This window comes from Lichenostomus cassidix, chromosome 1Aa, assembly GCF_008360975.1.
Source record: "Lichenostomus cassidix isolate B80296 chromosome 1Aa, HeHo_3.0, whole genome shotgun sequence".
NCBI classification, from domain to species: Eukaryota; Metazoa; Chordata; class Aves; order Passeriformes; family Meliphagidae; genus Lichenostomus; species Lichenostomus cassidix.
The window spans coordinates 1,462,004-1,474,727 of record NC_139480.1 but is presented as its reverse complement, the minus strand read 5'-3'; the positions used below and the strand labels follow the sequence as shown (position 1 = coordinate 1,474,727).

The 12,724-nt window shown below is 44.9% G+C and overlaps 1 protein-coding gene across 1 annotated transcript in view; it reads left to right on the top strand.

The window, feature by feature from the left end:
• Positions 1–4,102: 4,102 nt before the first annotated feature.
• Positions 4,103–12,724, top strand: part of NET1 (neuroepithelial cell transforming 1) — a 54,627-nt gene continuing 46,005 nt past the window's right edge. The window contains exon 1 of the mRNA XM_085081895.1: positions 4,103–4,268. Within this exon, the coding sequence (XP_084938021.1) occupies positions 4,162–4,268 (107 nt within the window). The 5' untranslated portion in view covers positions 4,103–4,161. The remainder of the gene's footprint in view (positions 4,269–12,724) is intronic.

The following is a 12,724-nucleotide window of genomic DNA, read 5'->3' as shown; positions in this document are numbered from 1 at the left end:
TCCTCGGGAAATGGGAAGGAAAAGAGATGGTGGAGATGGTGGTGGAAGGGAGAACCTGCCTGGGATTTCAGCTCCAAGTGAAAAATTTGGGTTTTTTTTTTTACTTGGGAGAAAGTGGGAAAGTTCCCAAAGCAGGGGGAGACACCAGTTTGGGGGTGGCTGCTGTGAAAAATCAGGAGAAGGACTGGGAAGGTGATAAGGAATTTGGCAGGTGGAGATCAAATGGGTGAAAATGTGAATATTATATATCTATATCCCCTAAGCCAATGGAAATTAAATGCTCAGCAAGGCACCAGAATTTTGCTGAAGTGCTCAGGTTTGAACCCAAATGGAAACTCCACAATTAAACCTGCGCTGGAATCAAATCAGAAAAATAAATTCCCTTCTCTTTGGCATCGTGTCATGCTGAGGCTGAGTCCTCTGGCAGGCTCAGAGCGCCCCAGGAATGCTCCCTCTCCATCCCAGAGGTGTCTTTCCCCCAAAAAAAACCCCACAAATTCTGTCTCAAACCTTCAAATCCACAAATCCATCTGGTTTTGTGCAACACTCTGGCAGCTGGAAGAGGGGAGCACCTCTCAATCCAGCTTCCACTAACTCAGAGAGCTGAACTTGTGGGTTGAGTGCGTCTGAAAAACCCATTTGGGATTCTTTAGTCAACCACAGCTTTTTGTGGGGTTTTTAATGGGTTTCCAAAGGAATTTAATGGGTTTCAAAGGATTTCAGCTGCCCAGAAGTTGAGCTCAACCTGATGAACCTGATGGAGTGAGAAAAGCTGATCCAGCACCGTCTGGGCTGCCAGAGTTGTTAAAAAGATATTTTTTTTTTTTGCCAAATCTGTCTGGTGGAAAGGGGGATTTGCACTGCAGAGGAGATATTTATCTGATTTATCTGATTTATCAGTGATTTATCAGCAGAGATAAGCTGTGCTCTGTTCTAGGGATGTCACCCCAAGAGGTGACACCCTCATCCCCTCCAAAACTCCCACTTTTCAGAGGGAAAAGGCAGAAATGGAGGAAAATCCCAACCTCAGTGGATTTGGGATAGATTTCCATCTGATTCCCTCAGCTCAGAGTATCCAAACCTTCCCCCAGCTCCTGGCTGGGAGCACCACTGAACCTCCTGCTGGCTTTCCAAGGCAGCATTTGGGGATTTGCTGCTCTGTCTGGCCAAAAAAACTGCTTTTTCCAGATTGAAAGATCTCACTCCACATAATTTAGGCAGTGGATTTGTGCCAGGAGTCAGCTCAGGCACAAAACACACCCTTTACATCCCCTGGGTGTGTTTTGGGGTGAAATTTGGGGAGTTGAGCTGATTTCTGAAGGTTTTTTTTTTTTTCCTTTTTGCAGGAAGAAGCTGTTTCTCCTCCACTATTTTGCTGCTTTTTGCCTTTTCCTTTTTGCAGGAAGAAGCTTTTTCTCCATCAATATTTTGCTTTTTTTTTTCCCTTTTCCTTTTTGCAGGAAGAAGCTTTTTCTCCCCCAATATTTTGCTGGTTTTTGCCTTTTCCTTTTTGCAGGAAGAAGCTTTTTCTCCTCCACTATTTTGCTGCTTTTTGCTTTTTCCTTTTTGCAGGAAGAAGCTTTTTCTCCCCCAATATTTTGCTTTTTTTTGCCTTTTCCTTTTTTCAGGAAGAAGCTTTTTCTCCATCAATATTTTGCTGTTTTTCCCCTTTTCCTTTTTTCAGGAAGAAGCTTTTTCTCCCCCAATATTTTGTTGGTTTTTCCCTTTTCCTTTTTGCAGGAAGAAGCTTTTTCTCCCCCAATATTTTGCTTTTTTTTTTGCCTTTTCCTTTTTGCAGGAAGAAGCTTTTTCTCCCCCAATATTTTGCTTTTTTTTTGCCTTTTCTGGCAGGACTGAGGCTGTTGCTCCCCTCCAGGTGCTGTGGGGTGCTGGATTTGTGTCCAGGGAGGAGAAAAGTGGGAAGAGGAGGATGGAGGAGAGAAAGATCACAGAATCACAGAATATCCTGAGCTGAAGGGAATTCAAGGATCATCTAAAGGATCATCCAAAGATTATCTAGACCAATTCCTGCCCAGACACCCCAAAATCCCACCCTGTCCCTGGGAATGTTGTCCAAACCCTGCTGGAGCAGTTTTGGGAATGTTCCCATTCCCTGGGAGCTGTTCAGTGCCTCACCACCCTCTGAGGGAAAAACCTTTCCCTAAAATTCCCTAAAATCCAACCTAAAACTGCCCTGAATGAGCACAATGGCTGGATTTTGGCAGGAATGGTGTGGCCAGTGTCAGCGAATCTGCAGGGAAAACAAAAACATTCCAACAACATTTTGATGTTAGAGAGTCAAGGCATTGCTTTATTTTCTGGCCAGGATGTTGTTCTGGCCAGGATGTACCACAGAAATCATCTCATCCACACACAGCCTGGCTGTGCAGAGAGAATCATTCCAGGATACATGGATTTACTAGATTTTTCAGATATTTTTTACAGTAAAAATACATAGCAATGTATTGGGTCAGTGTTCATTGGGCCAGAGCTGAGCAAACCCCCAGTATTCAGTTTCCCATTGGATCTGAATCTCCTCACCTCTGATGCTAATTAGATTTTTCATTCTCCAATTTTCCTCTCAGTCCTTTCCTGCCCAGATGTCTTCAGCCCTGCTGGAGGTGCTCTGGGGTAGCTGTTTGTAGATAAACACTGCTGTCTGCTGATCTGCTGAAAGCATTTATTTTTGGGTTTCGTTATCTTTATCTTTATATCTTTATCTTTATCTTCATCTTTATCTATCTGTCTTTCTTGATCTTTATCATCTTTATCTTTATCTTTTACCTTTATCTTTATCATCTTTATCTTTATCTATCTTTATCTTTTACCTTCATCTTTATCTATCTGTCTTTCTTGATCTTTATCATCTTTATCTTTATCATCCTTATCTTTTACCTTTATCTGTATCATCTTTATCTTTATCTATCTTTATTTTTTACCTTTATCTTTTGGGTTCCTCCCAGTCTGTTGATCTGCTGAGTCCATCACACCTCACCTGGTAGAACAATGCCCTGGAAAGAAACCTAAAATTCCTTTTCCTGGGGTAAAGAGAAACAAAACCTTTGACCAAAGTTATACAAATTTTTAACCTGCTATATTTTCCAACACCAGCAGGACTGGGGAAGTGATTTTTTCCCCATGCTGGGCGTTGGTGAGGAATCACCTCAGTGCTGTGTCAGCTCTGAGCTCCTCAGAGGGGCTGGAGGTGTGCAGGGAAGGGAATGGAGCTGGGAAGGGAATGGAAAACTCCTGAGGGAGCTGGGAAAGGAGCTGAGCCTGGAGCAGAGGGGATCAGGGGGACCTTGTGGCTCTGCACAGCTGTGACAGGAGGGGACAGCCGGGGGGTCAGGCTGTGCTCCAGGGAACAGGGACAGCAGGAGAGGGAACAGCCTCAGGCTGGCCAGGGGAGGAAAATGTGTGGATATTGGGAATTTCCTTCATGGAAAGGGTTGATAGGAGTTGGAAAAAGCTGCCCAGGGAGGTTTGGAGTTGCCAGCCCTGGAGGTGTCCAGGGAATTCCTGGATGTGGCACTCAGAGCTCTGGGCTGGGGACAAGGTGGGGATCAGGCACAGGCTGGACTCGATGGTCTCAGAGGACTTTTCCAGCCTCAAAAACCCTGGAATATCCCCTGGAATGTCGCAGAACTCTGGAATATCCCCTGGAACATCGCAGAACTCTGGAATATTCCCTGAAATATCGCAGAACAGAGCGCGATGCCTCAATAACTGGAATATTCCCCTGGAATATCGCAGAACTCTGGAATATTCCTGCAATATCGCAGAACAGAGTGTGATGTCTCAATAAACCTGTAATATCCCTGCAATATCGCAGAACAGAGCGCGATGCCTCAACAAACCTGTAATTTCCCTGCAACACCTCAGACCAGCGCGATCCCCTCACGCTGCCTCAGTTTCCCCTCAGCCGCTCCGAGCGCTCCGCCAGGGGGCGCCGCGACCCCCGGAGCCCTCACAGCCCGCGCCCCTCTGGCCACGCCCTCGCGCTTTCTGATTGGTCTGCACCCCGCTCTGGACACGCCCACGAAGGTGCTGATTGGCCAGCATCGCCGCCGCCGCCATTTTCAAACGGCCGCCGCCGCCATTTCTCGCCGGGCTGAGGTCGCCGCCGCTGTTCCCGTGCTGTTCCCGGTGCCTTCCGTCCCCATGGAGGCAGAGCCCCTGGGCCAGAAACCCCCCGGGCGGACACGGGCCACGGCCAGCACCTCGCCCCCGGCGGGCGGCACCCCCGCTGTGGCCGCGTCCTGCAGCCGGTAGGAGTCGCGATCGCCGCGCGTCCTGCCGTGAGGGGCTGAGGGTGACAGTGTGAGGGGCTGAGGGTGACAGTCTGAGGGGTGTGTGCCCTCAGGGGAGAGCCCGCCGTTCTGCTGTGGGAGGAGGGTGCCTTCATTGTGGAGAGAGCCCTCACCCTCCTGTGTCCCTCAGGAAATTCCCTCTTTCCCGTCCCTAAGGGAATTCCCCCTCCCTTCCCATCTGCTAAGCGGAGTTCCTCTGTGGGAGAATGCTTTGCCTTTCTCCCTCAGGAGATGGACGCTTCTTCCCTTAGGCTACACCACCGTGCCCTGTTCCCTGATGAGGAGGGGTGTTGCTGCTTTTACCACGGAATGTGAAATGGTTGGAATGGAATTTAAGGTTATTCCGTGAGCAGGGACATCTCCCATTATCCCAGTGGCTTTGGACACTTCCAGGGATCCAGGGACAGCCACAGCCTCTCTGCCAGGGCACTGATCATCTCCCTCTCCTGGGTATAATATCCTCCTCACCCTCAGCCCTGCCTTTATTCTGGTTTTTAAAACCCCTGCCTGCGACGTCTCTTCCTGTTATTCTAATATATCACACTTGGGCGACTTTTCTCAAGGTCACACCCTGAAAGAAACATTTCTCAAGTTACCCTGAAGTTCAACCGAGCTGTTTTAACCCCATAAAGTCACCTGGGTGGGTTTGGAATTTATCAGCAGGTGTGTTTTGTTTAGAATTTATTAATCAGCAGGTGAGTTTAGAATTTATTAATCAGCAGGTGAGTTTAGAATTTATCAGCAGGTGTGTTCAGAATTTATTAATCAGCAGGTGACCCCCGAGTGACTGAGATTTGACAAACCCAAATCAGCAGAAATCTGGGTTTTTCTTTTGCCCTCGAGGTTCTGAAATGACTTCTCCAAGCGTGCAGGTGATGGAGAAACTTCTTACAGGTGACAAATGAATGAAAAATAAGGGATGAAAAATAAGGGATGGATTTCCCTGATCCAAGTTTTGTCAGCCCAGAGAGTTTCTCCCTCCAAACACTGTGTTTTGGGCAAGGATTCATTCATTCCTGGATGTTCTCAGGAGGTGTTTTTGCAGCTCTTTTTCATCCCAGGTGGGTTGGAGGTGTTAGAGCTGCTCCTGCTCTTCCTCCAGCCTCGTTTTTCCACGGAAATGAGGGAGAGGAAGGCGAATCCCTTGTTTAGAAACCTGGAGAAAATCCCCAGGGGAAGGACTGGATGTCCTTAATTCGGTGATGAAAGCAAAGTAAACATCGCCGAGCTCGGGTTTGGCAACCAGTGTGTGCTCTGGGTGGCAGAAGGGTTTAAAAGGCTTTGGAAAATGTGTGTTTTCATAGGAAAGTGCTCTTAAAAATCAAACTGTAGCTCCCTAATTAGCAGGCTTGGAAAGCAGCGCCTAATTGAAGGGTTTGGGGGTTTGGGATGGTGGAGAATTCCTGTGGGAGAGGTCGAGGAAATGGGGCTAAAGCTCAGAAAGCAATTGATGCAGACCAGAATTATATATATATTATATATATTATTTGTCTTCATCTGGACACTCAAACGAGGTGATGCAGAGCAACTCGAGCTGCTGCTGCTTGAGGCTTGTTTGGAATAATTAAAAAGTTTCACTGGAAGTGTCTCGGGGAGGTCTCCAGCCCAACTTCACATTGAGGTCAGGTTGGCACTGCCTGGCTGAGCTCTACAAACCTCCAAGGATGAGGATTTTCTTACCTCTCACATCTTGACCATAATATTTGGGGGGGAAACTCCTTTTCCTCATATTTCCTGGAAATTTTCCATGCTGCTGCTTGTGCACGTGGAAAGGTCTGGTTCTGGTTTTATCTCCTCTTTAGATTGGGTAGACAGTACTGAAATCCCTTTTTACCTTCCTGAAATCCCCTTTTACCTTCCTGAAATCCCTCTTTCCCCTCCTGAAATCCCTTTTTCCCCTCCTGAAATCCCTCTTTACCCCACCCAGGCTCAGTTCCCTGCTCTCTTTATTAATCCTGGACATCTTTTTGCTGCAGTTGCTCTTCTTGCCCTGGGAATCCCAAAGCTGCTCCCAATATCCAGCTGGGATCTCCCAAATCCCAACTGGCATCATCTGAGCTGCTTGCTTCCCCAACCATCTTGCTGCAAACCACCAGGAACAGAATTTAAACTGCTTAATCCTTGCAGCTGTTGGGGAAGTGGCAAACTGGGACAGAGGGCTGGCTTGGTTCTTTGGTGGTTTGTTTGTCTGTTTGGGGGTTTTTTGTTTGGATTTTTTGGTTGTTGTGTTAGGTTTTTTTGGGTTTTTTTAAGTTTTTTTGTTTGGGGTTGTTGTTGTTGGTTTGGTTTCGGTTTTCCTTATATTTATTTTAAAAAAATACCAAAATCCGGAAGCAGTTGGATTTTAAATTATTTTAACTAAATATGCAAAATCTCTGCCTCATGTTTAAGGACCTGACTGGGACTCCAGCAAAGCTTTCCACACCCTACTAAGCCATAAATATATTCAATATATACACAACAAATGCCCTGAATCCCTGAGTGTGGTGCACACATCCCTGAGGGAGCTTTTCTCCCCAGCCCTGAGACCTGACAGGGCTTTGTCCCTTTTGTCCTCAGCCCTGTCACCTGGCAGGGTTCTGTCCCCAGCCCTCTAACCTGGCAGGCTTTTGTCCCCAAAACTCTAACCTGACAGGGTTTTGTCCCTTTTGTCCCCAGCCCTCTAACAGACAGGGTTTTGTCCCCAAAACTATAACCTGACAGGGTTTTGTCCCTTTTGTCCCCAGCCCTGCGACCTGACAGGGTTTTGTCCCCAAAACTGTAACCTGACAGGGTTTTGTCCCTTTTGTCCCCAGCCCTGCGACCTGACAGGGTTTTGTCCCCAAAACTGTAACCTGACAGGGTTTTGTCCCCAGCCCTGCGACCTGATGGGGTTTTGTCCCCAACCCTCTAACCTGGCAGGCTTTTGTCCCCAGCCCTGCAACCTGATGGGGTTCTGTCCCCAGCCCTGAGACCTGACAGGTTTTGTCCCCAAAACTATAACCTGACAGGGTTTTGTCCCCGGCGCTGTACCTTGACAGGGTTTTGTCCCTTTTGTCCCCAACCCTGCAACCTGACAGGGTTTTGTCCTCAGCCCTCTAACCTGGTAGGGTTTTGTCCCTTTTGTCCCCAACCCTCTAACCTGACAGGGTTTTGTCCCCAAAACTATAACCTGATGGGGTTTTGTCCACAGCCCTGTACCTTGACAAGGTTTTGTCCCCAGCCCTCTAACCTGACAGTTTTGTCCCTTTTGTCCCCAGCCCGGTACCTTGACAGGGTCTTGTCCCTTTTGTCCCCAGCCCTGCAGGCTGACAGGGTTTTGTCCCCAGCCCTGCAGGCTGACAGGGTTTTGTCCCTCTTGTCCCCAGCCCTGTGACCAGACCCTGCACTCGGTACCTCTCCCTCCAGGCCCAAGCAGAGCTCTCATTCCCCAAACCCCCCAGCAGTGCCGCAGCACGAGCTAATCCCCTTTATTTGCATCCCTGCATTCTCCGAGCTCCAGCATTCCCAACTCTGCAGTTCCACCGAGGTATTTTTAAATGCTCCTCTGACCCAGGAGCAGCATCAAGTTTCCCTGCTGGAGGATTCCTGACGCTTCCAAAGGACAGGGAGGTGGGAAGGGCTGCGGATTTGTCGGCAGCCTGTTGTCTGTAATCAAAAAATCGTGTCTAAAAAGGGAGGAGACAGCTGGGCAGACAGTGACCTCACCCAGTTATGAGCAGGGGCTGTTTGCTCTCGGCTGGGGATGCTTCTCACATCTTCTCATTTGCTATTTATCTCTTTTTCCCCCCTGGCAATGCACCTGCAGCTCTCCCACAGCACTTCCTACCTGCAAATTCAGCTTGGAAAGGGAGAGGGAATTGCTCTGGAGGTGGAGGAGAGGAAGCTGCAGTGTGCCCAGAGAAGGGCATGCCTGCAGGGAAAATAAGGAATGGATTTCCCAAGGAGATATTCCCTCTTTTTCCAGGATTTTTCTAGCAGTACAATAAGTGGTTGAATGGTTTTCTCTCAGCCTCGTCGTTCCATCTCTGACAGCAAGATGACCCAAAAAAAAAGACAAAAAAATGTAAATGGGACAGATAAAAGACTCTTTGGTTTGGGATTTGTTTGTTTGCTCTCTAATCTCATTCCCAATTTCCCAATTTATCTAATCTGGAGGTGAATCCAGGTGAGGCTGAGAGGCCAGGGCTCCCAAAATTCCCAATTTATCTAATGTGGAGGTGAATCCAGGTGAGGCTGAGAGCTCAGGGCTCCCAAAATTCCCAATTTATCTAATCTGGAGGTGAATCCAGGTGAGGCTGAGAGCTCAGGGCTCCCTTCTGGGCTGACATGGAAATAAAGTTCTCTCCTGCCCCAGACACTTTATCTGACCCACTTTTGCCTGGAGAATGGCTCTGGAGAGCTCCTTCCAGCTGGGAAAAGGAATTCTCCAACCCCAGGCAAACCTGGAGCTGGGAAAGTTGATTTTTCTCTCTCTCCAGAGCCAACCGTTCTCTCTGACACCCGGAAACATCAATCCCAATGAGATTAATCCTAATTAAGTTAATTTATTTGGATAGAAGGATTTGGTGGCAGCCTGCAGACCCTGAGAGATTTCAGGTGAAACAAAACCATCCTGTGAAGGAGTTTTGGCAGGAAAAGCTTTGTTTCTGGAGCACTGCTGATTTTAACAAAGAATCTCAAGAAAGAGAGTCCTTCCTGAATTATATATTTAAAAAAAGCTTTAAAAACCTTCCCTGCTCACCTGTCTGCACCTTCCCATCCCGTGCAGGAAAAGCTTTGTTTCTGGAGCAGCACTGGTTTTAATGAGGCATCTCAAGAAAGAGAGTCTTTCCTGAATTATATATTTTAAAAAAAAGCTTTAAAACTCTTCCCTGCTCACCTGCACAATCTGCACCTGTGCAGGAGCTGGATTGGTTTTAACAAGGCATCTCAAGAGAGTCCTTCCTGAATTATATATTTTTTAAAAAAGCTTTTAAAATCTCCCCTGATCACCTATCTGCACCTTCCCATCCCATGCAGGAGCTGCATTGGTTTTAATGAGGTATCTCAGGAGAGAGAGTCTTTCCTGAATTACATATTTTAAAAAACCTTTAAAATCTTCCCTGATCACCTATCTGCACCCGTGCCAGGAGCTGGATTGGTTTTAATGAAGCATCTAAACCTTTAAAATCTTCCCTGATCACCTATCTGCACCCGTGCCAGGAGCTGGATTGGTTTTAATGAAGCATCTCAAGAGAGTCTTTCCTGAATTATATATTTTAAAAAACCTTTAAAACTCTTCCCTGCTCACCTTCCCAACCTGCAATAAATCCAACTGCTTTGATTCCTTCCCTTTCCCCATTTACCCCACGAAAGCTCGTTGGCCGCTGACCCAACTCTGCTGCGAGGCTGAAGAGCTTTTGATGCTGCTGTTTCTCTTTCTTCTCCTTAATTACAGCTTTTCTGCACTTCATGTTTGTTGCTCTTGCTCTGGGCTGGGCTGAAAGCCTCTGTCAGCTCCAGCCGCCTTCCCAGGGCTGCTCCGAGCCTCCCCAAGACTACAAACACACATTTCCCTCCCCATTAGCACATCAAAGCTCCCCACATGCAAACTTGGCCTCCCCTGGAGAAGGTGGTGATTCAAGTGCGTCGCTGGGAGCTGCAAGCTCTCCGAAAATGTCCAAAAGCTCCAATTACCAGCGGAGGGGTTTTATTTTCCAAAAGAACTCCGGCTGGTGAGGGTGAGGTTTGTACACAACCACTGCAGGCAGTTCCAGGAGCCTCGAACACACAGTTCTCAGGAGACAGGGAGTGTTATCCCAAATTATGAGTCCAATTTTTGCCCCAAATTTATTGGAAAAGACTACTGATACCTCAGGAATATTAAAAAAAAAACAAACCTTGATTTGATTTTTAAAGGTTAAATCCCACCTGGTGTCCTTTGTTCCTTGGCACAAGAATTCCACAATATTCCAGCAACTGGGAAGAAATTATCCAAAAAACTGAGTGGATTTAGCTGTGATCTTGTGATTTTCCTCTGCTGTGGAATAATATTCAGGGAAAAGCTTGTGCTGAGTTTAGCTGCAGGGAAAATCTCCATCTCTGCCTGCCAAAAATAGGGAAAATCTCCATCTCTGCCTGCCAAAAATAGGGAAAATCTCCATCCATTCCTGCCGAAAACAGGGAAAATCTCCATCTATTCTGCCAAAAATAGGGAAAATCTCCATCCATTCCTGCCGAAAACAGGGAAAATCTCCATCTATTCTGCCAAAAATAGGGAAAATCTCCATCCATTCCTGCCGAAAACAGGGAAAATCTCCATCTATTCTGCCAAAAATAGGGAAAATCTCCATCCATTCCTGCCGAAAACAGGGAAAATCTCCATCTATTCTGCCAAAAATAGGGAAAATCTCCATCCATTCCTGCCGAAAACAGGGAAAATCTCCATCTATTCTGCCAAAAATAGGGAAAATCTCCATCCATTCCTGCCGAAAACAGGGAAAATCTCCATCTATTCTGCCAAAAATAGGGAAAATCTCCATCCATTCCTGCCGAAAACAGGGAAAATCTCCATCTATTCTGCCAAAAATAGGGAAAATCTCCATCCATTCCTGCCGAAAACAGGGAAAATCTCCATCTATTCTGCCAAAAATAGGGACAATCATCTCCATCTCTCCTTGAAAAAATAGGGAAAATCTCCATCTCTCCCTGCCAAAAATAGGGAAAATCTCCATCCATTCCTGCCAAAAATATGGAAAATCATCTATTCCTGCCAAAAATAGGAAAAATCTCCATCTATCTTTGCCAAAAATCTGAATTTATTTGTTTAATCTTCTCCTCAACTCCAGCAACCCCAGCCCTGTGCTCATCTCCCTGCTGGGGAAAAGGAATTGTAAAATTGGAATTTAACCATCTGGGAGTGTGGAAAATAACTCAAAATCCACTCAGGTCAACAACAAGGAGGGGAAAAGTCACTTGTGGTAAAATCAGCTGAGGGATTTCCACAGGGTGAGGAGGAAATGACAATTTCCAGCCTTTTTCCTCCTCCTTGGAGATGAATTTCATGGAGGGTTAGCTTTGGCAGGAAGGGCAGGATTGCTGTGAATTGTGGAATTAAAAAAAAAATTAAAAATTTAAAATTAAAAAAATTAAAATTTAGAAAAAATTTTTTTAAAAATTAAATTTTTTTTAAAAATTAAAATTGGGAAAAAGGACATTCAGCTTCCACGTGGGTCAAGCTTGGCACATATCAGAGCTTAAGAAAAAAATCTGTTATTTCTGTGAGAAACACCAAGAATTCCATGGTTTTTCTGGAATCCCAGGAAAAAAAATCTCTTTAAAATCTGTGATTCCTGGGAGAAATACAAACAATTCCATGGTTTAAAAAATCTTTAAAATCTGTGATTCCTGGGAGAAATACAAACAACCAAAAAAACAAAACACCAAAAACAAAAATTCCATGGTTTCTCCACACCTTTAATCCCAGAAGAAAATCCAAAACACCAAAAACAAAAACAAAAAAACCAAAACCAAAAAAAACCACCACCCACACCTGGAATCCCAGGAAAAAAAACCTCTTTAAAATCTGTGATTCCTGTGAGAAATACAAATAATTTAATTATTTAAAATCTCTTTAAAATCTCTGATTCCTGTGAGAAATACAAACAATTCCATGGTTTAAAAAAATCTTTAAAATCTGTGATTCCTGTGAGAAATACAAATAATTCCATTATTTAAATCTCTTTAAAATCTGTGATTCCTGGCAGAAACACAAACAACTCCATGATTTAAAATCTCTTTAAAATCTGTGATTCCTGTGAGAAACACAAACCATTCCATGGTTTCTCCACACCTTTAATCCCAAAAAAAATTAATTAAATTAATTTTAAATTAATTTTTAATTAATTAATTTTAAATTAATTTAATTAATTTAATTCATTCCCTCCCAGGAATTTTAGGAGGGAGGGAAAAGCCCAGCTCATTCCAGCTCTGATTTTTGGATTAATCCCAGGTGGAAAAAGGGATTTATTTCACCTTGTGCTTGTCAAGGAATTCTCAAAAAAAAAAGCATTTCAGCTCTGAAAATAAAGATATAAATTAAAAATAGAGATAAAAATCAAATAGATCTACAAGCATAGATATAAAGGAATAAAATAGATCTACAGGTATAAAATAAATAAAATATAAAAGAAATAAAGTATAAAATAAATAAAATATAAAAGAAATAAAATACAAAATAAATAAAATATAAAATAAATGTACAAATCCCCCAAGAACCCTCCCTGCCCCATTTGGGTGTTTCTCTGCTCTTCTTTATTCTTTTCCTTTATTTTGCTGAAGCCAAAGCAAACCCAAACTGAACAACAAACACCAAAAAAAAGGCTTTGAGCCAAAAATATTGGAATTGCAAATCCTCCTGTGGAGGAGGAGGAACAGCAGCAGCTAGAGTTGCC